General features: G+C 43.7%; 1 protein-coding gene across 1 annotated transcript in view; it reads left to right on the top strand.

Annotated features, from left to right (window-relative positions):
• Positions 1 to 18,741, top strand: part of POLN (DNA polymerase nu) — a 208,292-nt gene that overhangs the window by 139,168 nt on the left and 50,383 nt on the right. Inside the window, exons 21-23 of the mRNA XM_088454950.1 lie at positions 8,483 to 8,565; positions 11,878 to 12,006; positions 17,980 to 18,090. Coding sequence (XP_088311076.1) covers positions 8,483 to 8,565; positions 11,878 to 12,006; positions 17,980 to 18,090 — 323 coding nt within the window. The remainder of the gene's footprint in view (positions 1 to 8,482; positions 8,566 to 11,877; positions 12,007 to 17,979; positions 18,091 to 18,741) is intronic.

An 18,741-nucleotide genomic window follows, 5' to 3' on the forward strand; every position in this document is an offset into this window, starting at 1 on the left:
TTGTGTAGCACACTTTGAGGGTGTCACCACCCTTTAACAGACAGACGCACGCTTGTCGCTGCTGCTTTAAGGATGCAGGTGCGGCTACATCGCACACAAGTCACAAACACATTAAAAAAATAGTTTTTTATTTTTTGGAACACTTTGAGAGTTACACCACCCTTTAACAGACAGACGCACGCTTGTCGCTGCTGCTTTAAGGATGCAGGTGAGGCTACAGCCCACACATTTCACAAAGACCGAAAAAAAAAGAACAATATTTTAATTGTTTGTGTAGAACACTTTGAGGGTGTCACCACCCTTTAACAGACAGACGCACGCTTGTCGCTGCTGCTTTGAGGATGCAGGTGGAATCTAGACGGGATTTGGAACCGAGGACACACTACCTCCATCAATTGTCTAAATCCCACTGCACTAATGTCGGATACCGGACGCACGTCTAACACCAACATAGCAGTCAAGGCCTCAGTTATACGTTTTGCTTCAGGATGACTGCTGTCGTACTTCATCCTCATCGCTAGGGACTGTTGGAGGGTCAATTGTTTAGTAAAAGTAGTGATGTTCCTACTTCCTCTCTGGGATGATGAACAACTCCCAGCAGCAGCAACAGCACTAGGAGGAAGAGGTTCTTGATCTTTCCCTATTTTATTTTTATCGGAGAAAGTTTGGTCCTCCATTTATGTTATATTGATATATATACGTGCGGCTAAAGCGCACACAAACACAGAAAATATTATTTTATTTTTGCTGGAGAGTAGTGCACTTTGTGGGTTACACCACCCTTTAAGAAATGAGCCAGCCGGCTCTTTACTTATGGGACACAGGCGCACGCTTGGCGCTGCTCCTTTGTTGATGCACGTGCAGCCACAGTGCACACAATTCACAAACACAGAAAATAATTTTTTTTTTGGTTTGGACTGGAGTGTACTTTCGGGGGTTACAGCACCCTTAACGGTCAAGCCAGCCGGCCCTTTACTTATGACACAGGCGCACGCTTGGCACTACTTTGTTGATGCACGTGCGGCTACTGCGCACACAATTCACAAACACAGAAAATAATTTTTTTTTAGGTTTGGACTGGAGTGTACTTTCGGGGGTTACAGCACCCTTTAACGGTCAAGCCAGCCGGCCCTTTACTTATGACACAGGCGCACGCTTGGCACTACTTTGTTGATGCACGTGCGGCTACTGCGCACACAATTCACAAACACAGAAAATAATTTTTTTTTTGGTTTGGACTGGAGTGTACTTTCGGGGGTTACAGCACCCTTAACGGTCAAGCCAGCCGGCCCTTTACTTATGACACAGGCGCACGCTTGGCACTACTTTGTTGATGCACGTGCGGCTACTGCGCACACAATTCACAAACACAGAAAATATATTATTTTTTTAGCACTTGGGGGGAGCACCCCTGATGGACAGAGCACCCCCTGGACAACACTACAGCACTCCTTTAGGACTGGGACACTGCACAGGACTTTGGAGTGGACACAGCCCCTATGGAGAACTGACTGCACAACACAGTCCAGCCAGCCCCTATGGACTTTGAAGTAGTGGACACAGCCCCTATTAACAACAGCAGCACAGCACAACACAGCCAGCCCCTATGGACTTTGAAGTAGTGGACAACAGCAGCACTACACTACACTACACTACACTACACAGCCCTAACTCCCACCCTCCCTCTTCACTGTCCACAGCCGAGTGAGAAAATGGCGCCGACGCGGGTACCTTATATAGGATCCAAAACCCGCGAGACTCGGAAGGCGGGATGATGACGTTTTGCCTCGATTTCAGATCCGAGTCAGGCGGGAAAAGTCGAGCCTGATTCGGATCGGACTCGGATCGGGGGGGCTCGGGGGGGTTCGGATTTCAGAAATCCGAACCCGCTCACCCCTAATATATATATATATATATATATATATATGTAGCCAAAATCCGCCACTCACGAGATCGAATGATATAAGGACGCCGGGTGCCATCCACAGTCTGCATGATATACATACACACCAAATATATCCTCCACCAGGCGGCACTCCATAGTAAAGAAGAAACATCAGCCGTGCTTTCAACTGGCAACGTTTCAGAGCTTTATTGCGCTTTCATCAAGCATAACATACAAATAACATACAACTTACCACAAATATATAGTATGTGGACACAACAGCTCCATGTGGGACGCCACTGACCACCTCCCAGACCGGAAGTCACAGAGGTCGGAAGTGACGTCACCGCCCCTTAGCAACGGTAACCCCAGTAACCACAATGAACAAATAGTCACATACAACAAAAACACTACACATACGGAATCACATGCAATAAATACATTATAAAAGGCCGGCGTCTACACACATCATATGTGGTAAACAACACTAAATATTAATCAGCGTCCGTCTAAGACAAAGATAAACAGATGCACATCTGTTACAGTAATAGGTAACCACCGCGTTATAAACCCTTATTGTATATGAATAAAGGTTCACAATAGGTAAACAGACATCAACATAGCGTACATTATAAACGCAACAAAACCCTTTCATAAGCATCAATGTACTACTTCAAGTGAAACACTGGAGACCCAGTGATTAATTTAATCCTTTAGGAGCAAGTGAATATAACCTAATAATCCACTTGGACTCACACTGCAATAATCTACGCTGGTGATTGCCTCCTCGAACCAATGGAGGAACGTGACCAATTATTCTATAGCGTAAAGATGCCAGGTTGTGTTGTAAGCAACAAAATGCCTTGCTACAGGCTGCTCACTAGTACCAGTTGTAAGGGCAGCCTGGATGGCGGAACGATGTTGCGCCATCCGTTCCCTCAATGTACATTCTGTTTTACCTACATATAGTTTAGAACACGGACAAGTAATAACATACACTATAAATTTTGTAGTGCAAGTTACATAGTGTCTGATGTCAAATTTCACTCCCGTGTAGGGATGATAAAATACCAGGGGCAGAACTATGGGAGACAACGGAGGCGCCTGCCGCCGGGCGTCAGCCATGAAAGGGTACCTCCTCCATTGCCCACAATATATTCACCCCTCTTAGGGCTATAAATATGTACCCAGAGTGTGCCGTCACGGCCGCCCAATGCATGGCACCTCTTTCCGGCATAGATGGATAGATAGATATGAGATACATAGATAGATAGATAGACATGCACCATATTTATTTTCCTTTGGGGGGGGGCACCAAATTATAACTTGCCTCCGGGCTCCTGGGATGAACTTACGCCACTGTAAAATACCGAACCTGTTTGTAGGGAGCGGCATGTTATACAATTAGGGCAACGAAAACAACCTAATTTGGCATTTCCTAGAAATGTAGATTTAACAGGTTTACCTAACCTTGATATATCGCTGTGTACCAGGTAATCCCTCAAGTTTTTTCCCCTCTGATAACAGGGCATTTGTATGTTATGCTTGACGAAAGCGCAATAAAGCGCTGAAACATTGCTAGTTCAAAGCACGGCTGATGTTTCTTCTTTACTACGGAGTGCCGCCTGGTGGACTATATATATATATATATATATATATACATACACACACAATGTATATATGTATATATATATATACATACACAAAGTGTATAAATATATATATATATATATATACACACAATGTATACAGTCAGGTGCATAAATATTGGGACATTGACAGAATTTTCATATTTTGGCCTCTATTCACCACCACAATGGCTTTGAAATGAAACAAACAAGATGTGCTTTAACTGCAGACTTTCAGATTTAACTTGAGGGTAATTACAATTACATCCAAATCAGGTGAATGGTGTAGGAATTACAACGGTTTCTATATGTGCCTCCCACTTTTTAAGGGGCCACAAGTAATGGGACTATCAACTCAAAAGCTATTTCATGGCCAGGTGTGGGCTATTCCCTCTTTATTTCATTATCAATTTAGCAGGTAAAAGGTCTGGAGTTGATTCTAGGTATGACATTTGCATTTGGAATCAGTTGCTGTCGACTCTCAACATGAGATCCAAAGAGCTGTCACTATCAGTGAAGCAAGCCATCATTAGGCTGAAAAATCAAAACAAACCCATCAGAGAGATAGCAAAAACATTAGGTGTGGCCAAATCAACTGTTTGGAACATTCTTAAAAATAAAGAATGCACCGGAGAGCTCAGCAACACCAAAAGACCCGGAAGACCACGGAAAGCAACTGTGGTGGATGACAGAAGAATTATTTCCCTGGTGAAGAAAAACCCCTTCACAACAGTTGGCCAAATCAAGAACACTCTCCAGGAGGTAGGTGCATATCTGTCAAAGTCAACAATCAAGAGAAGACTTCACAAGAGTGAATATAGAGTGTTCACCACAAGATGTAAACCATTGGTGAGCCTCAATAACAGGAAGAGTTTGCCAAACAACATCTAAAAAAGCCATTACGGTTCTGGAACAACATCCTATGGACAGATGAGACAAAGATCAACTTGTACCAGAGTGATGGGAAGAGAAGAGTATGGAGAAGGAAAGGAACTGCTCATGATCCAAAACATACCACCTCATCAGTGAAGCATGGTGGTGGTAGTGTCATGGCGTGGGCATGTATGGCTGCCAATGGAACTGGATCCCTTGTATTTATTGATGATGTGACTGCTGACAAAAGCAGCAGAATGAATTCTGAAGTGTTTCGGGCAATATTAAATGCTCATATTCAGTCAAATGCTTCAGAATTCATTGGACGGTGCTTCACAGTGCAGATGGACAATGACCCGAAGCATACTGCAAAAGCAACCAAAGAATTTTTTAAGGCTAAAAAGTGGAATGTTATTCAATGGCCAAGTCAATCCCCTGACCTGAATCCGATTGAGCATGCATTTCACTTGATGAAGACAAAACTGAAGGGAAAATGCCCCAAGAACAAGCAAGAACTGAAGACATTTGCAGTAGAGGCCTGGCAGAGCATCCCCAGGGATGAAACCCAGCGTCTGGTGATGTATATGCTTTCCAGACTTCAGGCTGTAATTGCCTGCAAAGGATTTGCAACAAAGTATTAAAAAGTGAAAGTTAGATTTAGAATTGTTTAGTTTGTCCCATTACTTTTGGCCCCTTAAAAAGTGGGAGGCACATATAGAAACCGTTGTAATTCCTACACCGTTCACCTGATTTGGATGTAATTACCCTCAAATTAAATCTGAAAGTCTGCAGTTAAATCACATCTTGTTTGTTTCATTTCAAAACCATTGTGGTGGTGAATAGAGGCCAAAATCTGAAAATTCTGTCAATGTCCCAATATTTATGCACCTGACTGTATATATATATATATATATATATATATATATATATATATAGTCCAAAGAAAGTCTGCACTCACATCTACATAATTGTCAACTTTATGGGGTGCTCCCCCTGAATAAAAAAAAATTAATTCTTTGGTCCAGAATAATACAATCCAAAAAATGAAAGGGGCACTCACCAGAGCGTTTCCAATAGAAAAAACAGCTTTTTATTTCTTACATATATCAGTCCGATCGACGTTTCGGTCATTCCTGACCTTTATCAAGACCAACAGCATAATAACAACGGTGCAGCAGACAGCATATGTCACCAAACAGCATCCAAATAAATATATATATATATTACATACAGGGCCAGCCTCCAGCTAATATGTGCATAAGTGAGGAGTTATATATATATATATATATATAATATATAATATAGATAGAAGCTGGAGCTATATACAATATCAATTCTAAATAAAGTGAAGTCACCCTGTCATGGATGTTACACTTACCCCCACAAGTAGCCATTAAGTATATGTGTGCTGTCTTTGTGCCCGGCGTTGATGGCTGCTGCTCCTCGGTGCATGGAGCTCACGCAGCGCAGTCCAGGGACAGAGGGAAGGGGAGGCGCAGCATCACGCGCTAGCTATAGACCCTGTGACGGGGCCGCCGGATTTAACTTTGGGGGCGGAGCTTACATGCAAAACATGCCTGGCGCGGCCGATGGGGGAAGAGCGGTCAATTTATTTTTACTTATAGCCGGGCATTTTTACTTATAGCCGGGGACGGTCCCCGGCAATAAGTAAAAATAAATTGACCACTCTTCTCCCGTCGGCCGCGTCTGGCATGTTTTGTATGTAAGCCAGTGACAGGTGTACCGTTTGTGCCCCTGAGCGCTCTGTATCATGGGGCCCCTCGAGAACTCGTACCGGGTGTACCCGTAGTCCCCCCTGTCGCCGGGCCTGCAAATAGACCTCTGGCTATCGCAGCTATAAGCTTGCTTGCACAAATCAATCAGCAATCTGATAATTTCCCTTTGAACAATGGGGCTTATTCAGACCCGCTCGCAAGCGCTATGCGCTCCCAATCGGGTTGATGTTTGCCCCCTGTGCATGCGCCGCCTCCGGCATGCGCATGCACGAGACCCGGCCAGCGACGGGTGCTCCATCGCTACGGGGCTTGCACCAAAACGGGACGGCTGTCGATTGTGATTGACAGCTCGTCCCATTTTGGAGGCAGGCAGGGGGGTGGCTACACAACCGGAGGCGTTCCCGAGGGAATGCCTGCCGTTTGTGGGAGGCACCACTGACATCACCAGTGATGTCAGTGGTGAGCCTCTTGCTCTATTTAGAGCAGGAAGCTCACTGGGGCTTGCGGGAATGAGACCCTACCATAAGCGTCTCGTCGCAAGCTCGATGGTCGCGACCATCGCTACCATCACCTGGCCGTTAGCAAAAGCTGTGGGTGGTCACCCTACAGCTATGCGAGCGGCCAGGAGGCCAAAACAAACAAAAAAAGCGCCCTGATTCAGAGCAAGCACTCTGATAGAGCGTCCGGCTCTGAATCAGGGCCAATATCTTGGTTAGACTATAAGACATCAGCTTGGACATACACATGATGGGCAATTTGATCTGTAACTTTAGCAATGAGGTCATCTACATCTGGTAAATCAAAAGTCCAGGCTCCAGGATATGCAGTTGTAGTGAGAATATCTGACTTATTTGATCATTATTGGTTGTTCTCTGCTAACCTAGTAAGCAGTATGCAGCTAATTATTTGAAATGTGAATTTACAAACTCTTGCCGCATGTGTTGCTAAATTCAATTCAATTCAAATTGCTGAAATCATGGGGAAGCCATGCGTCAAATAGCCACTAGCCAGCGTCAAATCCTCTGTCAACTCCAAAATCTGTCATCAAAATTAGACATAATATCACCAAAATTATCAACTATAAGGAGTACATGTAATAGCCTGCGGGATGCCGGCATCAGCATGTTTTCGGCAAGCCTGCCCAAGGTTTTAAAGCCTCAGGCAGGCTTGCTGGGATCTTCCTGATTCCTGCCTATATTATGTGCAGCACAGAAGCTGATGACTTCTCCCACCTAATTCTGGTTCCAGTACTGCCTGAAGGCACCAACCTACCATGTCTTATTGACAATCCTGCTCTGTATGTGCTAAGCCTATAGACTTGGATAGGGGCATTTAAAAGAGGAGGCTATTTTCTTCTTACTTCCTGTACATTGAACCACCTCATACACAAGAACTAGACTGAGAACCAAATTTGCATGCATATATTCATATATCTATAGAGTGCCATTGTCTACTCAGAACTGTACAAGTGACAATACAGGGAAATATTGTATAGTATAATAAATGAAAAACAGACTCAAATTATAAGAGATCCTCTGCTCTAGGGAGTTTACATTCTAACATCAGAGAGCATTAATAACAGTTTGGAACATAAAATACAGTACTACACAGACAATATTTACTTGGATGGTGAGTTGGGTTACCTTTGTTTATAATGAAATGGATGGATGTTTTTTAGAAGTGAGTTTTAGTAAGAGATGTTGCCCATAGCAACCAATCAGATTCTACTTAACACTTAAAAAGCACCTTCTAGAAGATAATAGCCTGAATCTGATTGATTGGTTGCTGGTTGATGGTGAGTTGGGTTACCTTTGTTTATAATGAAATGGATGGAGGTTTTAGTACATTTGTATGCAATCTGTGATGCAGCGTTTTACATGGTTTGGGTGATACACTGTTTGCATGTTGTAAATTTCCAAAATACCTCTTTGTAGCAATAATTAAGAAGCATAATTATTTTTTTCTAAATATATTCGTATATCTTAATGGGTAACATAAATATCTAAACCATGGACCACATTTCTCCACAAGAAATCTTGTATTTCAGCAAGGTAGGTGCAGATTCTTTTAGAATATGTAAACATTAGCTCCTCCTACTGGTGCTGTCAGCTTCATGTGCTAATCATTTCAGCTCACAAATAGGCAGGCGCATTTATGCAAATATAGACACAGTAACGTCACAAAATACCATTTGCTTTGTGGGTACCTATATATACACTTTCCTGAATCACCTTTTCTGATTATTAGCAATTTAGCACTTGCTTATAGATAAACTTTAGCCTAAAATGCTTCTGATTTATATTTGCTTTAATGTTGTTTTGTTTTTCATTTGCACATGAGTTTTGTTCTCCTACATACAGGAAAAATGTAGAATATAAAAATATATCCCAAGCTGATCGAGAGCAAGCTAAACGGGTAGTCTACTCAGTGATCTATGGAGTAGGTAAGGAGTTCTTCAACTTCATGGGGGTTCTTTGAATAACTGGAAATTAAACTGTCTAAAATTCTCTGGTGCTCTCTGTGGACCTGATTTAGAGTAGGATATAAAAAACTGCACACGTACAGAAAAATTTCGAATTTCAAGCAACTTGCAGATGCAGCCCCTGGAAAGTCATGTTGGGGGTGGGCAAGTGCAAACTGAGGGCCTGAATCAGAGATGTATGCCAACCCGATGGTTAGTGCACACCTTCCATTGTTAGAGGACTGGACATGGGAAGGATGTGGACTGTGCATGTGCAGCCCTCCATCTGCTAGTCCACGTGCAGTGCCTCCCAGCCACAGCCTGATTGACCGGCCATGGCATTCGGGAGGTGGAGCGGGGGCATTCCTGAGCAGCATTGCCAGAAACGGGGCCTTGTCCCCCCCTGTTTACCAGGAGAGACGAGGCCAGGTCTGCTTCGGTGGATGCAGATTTCCTGGCCTCACAAGCTGCCAGGACCTAGTCAGGCTGCAGTAGGCTTCAGCTACCGCAGCCTGGCCAAAGGGGCAACCATCGCGACCTATGATCCCAGGCTGCGACCTCAGTTGCAGCGTTGGGATCGCAGATCTAGCATGTAAAATAAGAATAAATAAATGTTCAAACACAATGACATTCCACACAAAATATATGACCAGCCAGAGTTGGTAATCTGTAAATCAGGTATGTAATAGCCTGGTCTAGTTACATCAAAATTAGGGAGGGTAACAAGCCCTGGTAAAAGCAGTCAGTAGCACCAGGCTGGCTTGGTCACATGAGAAGCAGGGAAACTCACTATTGGGGCCCATTTATTAATGATTGCTTTTGGTAAATCGCATCCCCCATAGAAACCTATAGGGATGCATGCAGCTGCCAGCGGTAATGGAGGGATCACAGAAGGTATCGGAGATCCCTTATGAAGTCCCTCCTTCATACATCCGGGGGAAACTTAATATTTGAGGTGAACCCTCGAAAACTGGTGTTTTTGGGGATTTTAACTCAAATATACAATGATAAATAGACCCCCCTGTGAGGTATTCCTGTAAAAATGTGAAACCAGTCCCAGTCCAGGCAGCGCAAAACTTTAATCTGTAGAGAAACCGGACCTACAAAAAATGTGCCCCACCGAGAGACAGACAGTCCTGTTCAGAATAGGTCTTGGGCTCACCATGCCATTCCATGCTCCTCCCCCTCTTTTACTAGTAGCCAGCACAAGCTACAGCACTTGTGCTGGTTATTTAAGTAGGGGGAGGAGCCGTTATATTCAGGGTCAGATTAAGGGCCACACGGGTTGATTCCTGCTGGGTGTTGGTATAGGTGGTGTTCTGCGTGTATAACGGCTAAGACCGGTGGGTAGCACGGCCCGCTGTGGGTACGGGTGTTCGCGCTAGCTGTGGTGTAGTGTAGCACTTGGTATGGAGATGTGGATGCAACTCCAATGAGTTTCTGCCCAGCTCGGGTCTTCCTCAGGAAGTATGAGTCCTGAGCCAATATCAACGCAGAGCACCACCTGTACCAACACTCAGCAGGAATCATCCTACAAAACCCCGGGATTGGGGAATCGTGCCTCATCACACCGTGCCAGCAACATACCTGGATGTAACAGACAAGAAGGATCGATACACCATGATCAGTCTACATTTGAACTGCCGGAGGAAGCATCTCCTGAAGGTCCCCATTGTGCGAGATCGACATAACACGGTTAACCACACCAGGCCACCCGTGCCCACGTCTCTCTGCTACACATCTACAAGTATCCAGGCACCAACCACGCATGACCAGGACGACCAGACAAGTAAGCGGGATGCCGCCCCTAGCTCTGAAAAGTCCACAACACTAGGTGGAAATTAGACTCTGCTCAAAAACGTATTGGACTCTCTGAATATCGGAATAGACCATCCCGGGTACTGATAATACCCTCTACCACCTTCCACTTTAAGGCAAACACTTGCCGCACTAACATTGTTGCTGGACATTGCCACATTGACTTGTTTTGTTTTGCTGCATCCTGCATGTCCAAGATTGCCCCACTTGTGTCATTTTGCACATTACAATATTTGTTCATATTAACCAACCAACATCTATGATTGCTACATTTCTCTGTACAAGCGCCAATATTCTGTTTACTGCTGCTGTCTATTGAGACCAGTACACTATTATCTTGCAACATTTTGGATCCATTATTCTTTACACATCACCCAATCATTTGAAACAAAAGCACTTAGCAATAGGTCTGAGTGCTACACAACCCAATTTTCCTGTTTCCAAAAAGCTGTCTCCCAAAAGGAGCAGATTTTCGGAGGTGATAATTAAGTATAGGAGGCATGATGAATGCCTCCAATACCCGGGTTAGATAATTATAGAACATTTTCTAGTTTCAGGGCAACTATTTTTTGTGACTTGATGGCATAACTTGTACTGCATAGTCACAAATTGGCATCACCAGTGCTTAATGAAGAGGAATACATAACCTTTGCCCCTTTTAGGGTCACCTTTATCATTGTATATTATGAGGTATAATCTCTGAAAACATTCATTTTCGGGGGTTTGCCTAAAAAATTAAGTATCCCTCTGATGTATTAAGGAGGGACCGCAGCAAGTATCTCCGATACCTGCTGTGATCCCTCCATTACCGCTGGCATCCGCATCCGCCATAGGTTTCTATGGGGGATGCGATTCTGCCAGACTTACCAACATCCGGTATGCGATGCATTCCCGATATTGGCCCCCTCAGCTAACGCCATCTGAAGATGGCGTTAGCTGCTGTAGCCTGTGGGCTACCTCCGCATAATTAGCTGGGAGAGGGTCAGCTTGACTGCACATGCACAGCAGCCCTGGCCGGCAGCTCTCTGGGGACATCGCAGGGACGGGCTCTTTTCAGAGTTCGTGTCCCTGCATATCCCGGATAATACATCCGGGCGCTATAATCGCATTTTGCAATGCGATCATGGGCAGTACTGAAATGCCCTGATCACATTGCAAATGTGATCATTAATAAATGGGGGCCTTAGTCCAAGATAATACTCTTCTGTCTCTAGATACAGTACCATAGATTGGTAGGTATTTTACAATACACTATAATCATGGATTGACTCAATATAGCCTAATGTTTCTGTTAATAATAGTAATGAAAGGTGATCAGGGGTGCAACTTGAGTCTACTGTCAGTGCCACACATTGCCACCACCTCCCCGAGGATGTTTTATTGATTGTATACACTTAGGTCTGTAACTCTGTATATATATATATATATATATATATATATATTGTTTATTTATTTATTCTTTTACATATGCTACAGGAAAAGAACGTCTTTCACAATCTCTGGGAATAACACGAGCTGAAGCTAATACACTTATGGAACATTTTCTGCAAAAATACAGAGTGTCAGACTTTACACAGAAGGTTATAGAACAGTGCCACAGTAAAGGTAAACTTGTCATCATAACAATTTTGTCTTATCATTGTCAGCATTGATAGTTCGAAAATGAGAAACCAAAGTCCTGTTGTGTTAGAATGTTTAATGCTGGGCATCAACTGTCATAATGCTCTTTACCTAAGAGCCAGACATCGTGGCCATACTGTACACAGTGTGAGATATGTCACAATGTATATGGCCACATGATTTCTGGCTTCCTCTCCTGGAGAGGCAACATTTCCCCATTTCTAACCTGTGAAGGAACAGGGGAAATGTTCGTCAGTCGCGGCAGCGCGTACTAATAAATGGATTTATTGGACACGCTGGACAAATTAGTGTCCGATTGATCAATTCGTTGTGCAAATACACTGTACAGTTATGTGACTGATCTGCCAATATCTGTCGGATCGACCATATAATTAATTATATACTGTATGCCCAGCACATTAAGCAAAGTAAATATTTACATTTTAACTGAGACAGTACTTATAGTATTAGTTAGGTATACGTTTGTGTTTAGATGTGACTTAGCACAGAGCTGAGAGATGTAGATGTTGATACTGTACAGCTCATATGTTATACAGATATGTAACCACAGATATCATCACTATTGTATTATCTGCTTACTGTTAAATAACTGGAAAATGAAGATGTGAACTTTTTGTCGGCATAGTGGTGCCGGGATACTGCTACTGACAGTGGCAATGCCATCATAATGACTGTGTCCCACAAGCACTTCTTCACCTTTAGAATGTAAGCTCTCACGAGCAGGGACCTCTTCCCTCATGTCCTTCTCTTTACATTTTCTTCTACTCCTTACTGCCCATAAGGGCACCTAACACTCGACTGCCAACTCCCTGCTGCGTATTGTGAGTTGTGAAATCCTACTTTAAATCTCTCTACGGCTGTTGACGCTACGTGGACGCACCTTGCGTATGGCGATATGCAAATGTGAATGCACGGTGTACGCAACGTGTGATGCATACGCAATACCTTCCTATCCTGCAACACTAACAGTATGCATAATAATTGCTAATCTTCATATCAATATACAATGTGAATTACAGTGCAATATATATCACAGTATAATAACCTTATTTGAAAGCAAGTGAACACACACACAGTTTCTGTGGTCCAACGCACAAAAGTAAATATTGTATTGAAAGTATATATATATATATATATATATATATATATATAAAACATTATTATCACAGTGGTACAATATAGTTCAAGAACAGAGATCAGAGTTACAAATCAGTATACATACATTCGCATGCGCATCCCTGGATCCAGAGTACAGTCGTCACCAGATGACTGGTAGAATACAGCTACTGCTCTCTGGATCCGGGGAGCCTATTATATACAGTTAAATTATGGGTGTGTATAATAGCAGGCTGTGTCTTCTTCCATTGGTCCAGGGGTGGGACGTTTCCAGTTCACTGGGGATCATTGGTTGGTTCAAACAGTGGGCGATGCCTAGGCTCAGGTTGCTGTTACAGGAATTTCCCTCTGGGGTCCCTCCAAAAAGCTAGCTCAAATCAATGTGCGATAATCTATGTGCAATCACCGGATTACTGCTAACACAATTCTGTACATTTTGACCCCATACATGATGTATGCTGTTTCATCCCTGGGCTATAATGTATGGTGTGAGCCACGAACGCTGGGATATATATAATACATTGGACATGTAATATAAATTTCTAATTCTTCCTATATACATATATACTGAAATTACTAAAGAGTAATATAAAATAGAGATTGGTTTGGTTTGGACAAATTCCTCAAAGAAGACTAATGTGTGGCCAATCATACCAATCTCTCACGGGCACAAGGGGGAGCTTTGTTACTGCAGCTAGCTGGTATATCACTTGCAAAATCAAATATCTCTCGAGGAATATGAGGTTGAGAGACATCGCCAGAAACAAAACATCACCAATTGTCATCTTAGATATACTGTGTGTGTGTATATATATATATATATATATATATTTCAAAGATAGAAATATATTAAATAGGTACAGATATATATGTTAAATGTTTATATATAATTCATGCAAATGCATTTGTTCCAATGTGTGACCATGGCTTAACTAATATGTAAGAAACAGGTTTTCCTGTCTATGTCACAAAACAATGGACTGGGCACTTCTATGCACAGGTGTGTGTAGGCGATACATATAATTAAGATCAAAATCTCAGTGCAGCAGACCTGGGGTGGTCATAAACCAGTTCATCCATTGTCCAGTGAGAATCAGAAGAGGGGCCATAATACCAGCATGATAAGGAGTCATTTATATATATTGGTGCCAATGGACCTCAGGCACCACATGCTTATTTGTACATCAAACACAGGGAATGTTGGTGAATAGTAATTCCACATTTTATGACACCATTGTTGTTTGGTCAGAAATATCCACCTGTGCCAATAAACATGATTCACAACTCCTAGGAGTTTTAACTGATTAACTTATAATTATATTACACTTGGAATCTGTGAGACTATGCCAGTTAATGCATAAGATTTGGGATATGAGTTATTTTGTAGTGTATTTAAATATTTTCTGACTTCGACAGAGTGCTTTAATCGCTATTGCAGCAATGTATATAAGTTGTGTCCTTGTCCTACACTGTAATGTACTGTAAGTTACTTGTTTCTTGTTCACTTACTAGTTTTATGTACTATGTAAGGCGCTGCGGAACACTTGTGGCACCATATAAATAAAGGATAATAATAATAATTATTATTTAGGCAGGAGTGAAGTGACAGCAGCAATAATTAGGACAGTGGATAGGAATCACACTTTGTTGTCTTTGGGGGGAATGCAATTGAATGGGATGGATGCCAATTGTCGCTCTGGAACAGCACATTGTTGCACCCTCCAGCGTTGCAAGTTTTACATTACACCCCATAGAGGTGCAAGTGAAAACTTGCAATGTTGGCACTATCATATATGGACGATATGTGCACAAGCCGGCATCGTGGTGATATCTGGTGGCCAGGGCCAGACTGGGACTAAAAATAGGCCCTGGCATTTACAGCACACAGGCCCACCTCGCGTCAGCACCTGGCTCCTGGCATAGATTCCTCCCCTTACTATGCCTGACTTCTCCCACTTCTTAGTATATACAGTACAAATATAGTATTATAACAACAAATAAGTTTACATCATTCTCTGTATTAAAATATACACACTACAGAGCTCATCCTGCAGTGGATTGATACATGTGCCATAGTCAGACATTTGGTATTTAGTTGGTTCTGTTAGGTAAAGCTGACACTTCATTGGTCGAGGTCACACACAAAGAAAAGGGAAAGCATTTTTCCAATTGACCAAGCCCTGGCTTAGCAGTTGTAGAGGATTAGATAGTGTTCACTGCAGGATTTTTTTAGGGTAGGGGTGTTGAACGCAGAGGATGACACATCCGTGCTCACCACAGCAGAGCCGTTACTACACATTGTTGTCCCCTGTATACATAAAGAGCATTGGTGCCCCCATCCACAACCGAAGCAGGGATAGCCGAAAAAAGCATGTGTGGTCTCACTGGGAAGGGGCATGACTACACAATAGTACCCCAAATGCAAATTATGCCACACAGTAGTAATGACCCTAATTCACATTATACAATGCAGGAATAACCCCAAAAAGACATCATGCCACACAGTAATGTCCCAGGAGACATCGTGCCACACAGTAATGCCCACCAGAAGACATCATGCCACACAGTAATGTCCACCCAGAAGATGACATGCCACATAGTAATGCCCCCCAGAAGACATCATGCCACACAGCAATGCCCACCCAGAAGACATCATGCCACACAGTAATGCCCCCCCAGAAGACATCATACCACACAGCAATGCCCCCCTAGAAGACATCATGCCTCCCATTACATTGCCATTCAGTAATGACCCCCAGTGCTGCTGGGAAGCCCTGCACGCCAGCTCACAGGAGCTGTCAGAATGGCTTCCATGATTACCCCCGCCACTCTTCTCACAACATGAAGCAACGGCGTAATTACGTCAGGACGCAATGACATGGCCGCACATAAGTCTCCAATCTGAGCGTAGTGACATCCGGGAGGCGGTGCTGCCAGACAGACCTGCACTCCAGCTTAAAGGAGCTGTCAGAATGGCATCCGGCCGCCCGCCCAGATTCCACCAACTGCACTTCTCATACACAGCTGCATTGTGACATCGTGGTGTAACCGCGTCATGACATCACAACGCAATGACGCGGCCGCACATCAAATCACCTGCTGAGCAAGGCGCTGCCCAGGAGGTGCTGCTACTGGGTGAGTCTGCACTTGGCCAGATCGGCCCATCTGGCCATCAGCCCTTCTGGCATTTGCCAGAAGTGCCAGATAGCTAGTCCTGACCTGGTGCCAGGATCCTGCCTATTTATTTCACCCGCGTGTTATACATTTTATTCACAATGTGGAGCATTGCAGTAAAGTCTGTGATGCTGGGGGAAGGGCAGAAGAACCTAGCATCAGTCCTGGACATGCATGTACACATTAGTCTCCTTATACACTGGATAGTGCTTGTAGAGTAATATCAATAATTAGCACTATAGATGTTCTATAGCAGTGTTTCCCAAACTAAAGGCCCTCATAACTAGGTGACATATTGTCCGATCCTGCGATGGGATCAGAGACGCTGATCCGCCGGTGGAAATACTGACCACTGGCCATCGATGCTTTGCAATCCGACAGAGGATCAGTGAAATTATATATGTTAAGTTTCACCGATTTGCAAATCGCGATCATAGTTTGATCGTGATTGGCAAATCCATGAAATTCAAAATGTTGGATTTCACCGATCCGGCATTGCAGGAACGCACCATCGCGGCAATCCGTCGTTGTATGGGGGCCATTAGTCCTCAGGGACACCTAACAGTGCCTGTTTTCCAGATTTCCTAATTGGTTCACAGGTGTATTCTTTAGTGGCTGACATTTTAAAAGATCCACAGGTGGTGATTCAATTGTGATACTGAGGAGATCTGTAAAACATGCACTGAAGACCAGGTTTGGAAACACTGTACTATAGTATTGGCTGCATGGGATAGTCTAAAAAAAAATACTTCTGTATCAAACATATTTAGCACATACAAATAACATGTGGTCAAGAAAAGGTTAAACATCCCATAATAAATATACATACATAATGTAACCAGTAGGAGGCAGACCTGAGCTTTCTAAGCACACATTCTCACAACTTTTCTTGCTGGCAGCTGCTCTCTGATCTGCTGTGGTGATTGGGGTGTGGTGCGAAATGTCGACATTCAGGCTGTGTTGACATTATGAATGTAGACATTTTGTCTACATACTGCTGATTGAGTGCTTAGAGCCACACACGCAGCAGTCTTGGAGGGGGAGAATCTGCTGCCACTGGGCATGCTCAGCTGCTCTGTTCTGTCACTTATACTGAACCCTTATTGTACGAATTGTGGCCGCAGATCTAGTAAAATTGTATCATACACTGCCGCTATTTTGGTTATAATTTGAGCTACTGGCTGGTTGGAGTTGTGACCGGGCAACTGAAAACCCCTGCGTTTGCCTATGGGTGGTCATAGAAAATTAATGGGTATCTTTAAACATGGAGTTTTCCAAATGAGAAATGGGGGGTTATGTAATAGGTTCTGATTTTACGAAACAAGTAGGATATCTGTGAGATTGCCACTAAATTTAAAGCGGTAATCAGTTATAAGGCTGGTTCGGCCTTTTAACTGATTGACGCTTTACATTTAGCGGCAATCCCACAGATATTCAGCCGGTTCCGTAAAATTGGAAGCTATTTCATAACCACGTGTTCTTGAAAAGGAACTTAAATGCATGTGCTTTTTATGTCAATAACTTTTCCTCACTTACAGTATCACCTCTCTCATCTGATAGTGGTGCTGTTGCAGTCTATCAGGAATCAGTATATTTGTATTCTTTTACGGTATAAACCTCTTTTTTTTTTCTTACCCTTGCATGCAGGATTTGTGGTTACACTCATGGGACGCAAAAGACCTCTTCCACTTATTAATTCAAAAAACTACAGCTTAAGAGCCCAGGCAGAAAGGCAGGCTGTAAATTTTGTCATCCAAGGTAAATAAATGTATTCATAAATTATAGGAAATTGTAAAGTGGAACGTAATATGCTGCGCTATATAAGAAACTGTTAATAAATAAATAAATAAATAATGGTGGTGGGAGAGAAGGATTGCATATGTCCTGGGCCGGCTGCCTCTCTATATATCTTGCGCTGGCTTCCTCCATACAGCTTCTGGGCTGGCTTCTTTCATACACTTCCTTGGCCGGCATCATCCATACAACTCCTGGGCCAGCTTCCTCCATACAGCTCCTGGGCCGGCTTCCTCCATACAGCTCCTGGGCCGGCTTCCTCCATACAGCTCCTGGGCCGGCTCGATCCATACAACTCCTGGGCCGGCTTCCTCCAAACAACTCCTGGGCCGGCTTCCTCCATACAGCTCCTGGGCCGGCTTCCTCCATACAGCTCCTGGGCCGGCTTCCTCCATACAGCTCCTGGGCCGGCTTCCTCCATACAGCTCCTGGGCCGGCTTCCTCCATACAGCTCCTGGGCCAGCTCCCTCCATACACCTCCTGGACGGCTTCCTCCAAACAACTCCTGGGCCGGCTTCCTCCATACAGCTCCTGGGCCGGCTTCCTCCATACAGCTCCTGGGCCGGCTCCCTCCATACAACTCCTGGGCTGGCTTCCTCCATACAACTCCTGGAC

This window comes from Taudactylus pleione, unplaced genomic scaffold, assembly GCF_031769625.1.
Source record: "Taudactylus pleione unplaced genomic scaffold, aTauple2 ptg000638l, whole genome shotgun sequence".
NCBI classification, from domain to species: domain Eukaryota; kingdom Metazoa; phylum Chordata; class Amphibia; order Anura; family Myobatrachidae; genus Taudactylus; species Taudactylus pleione.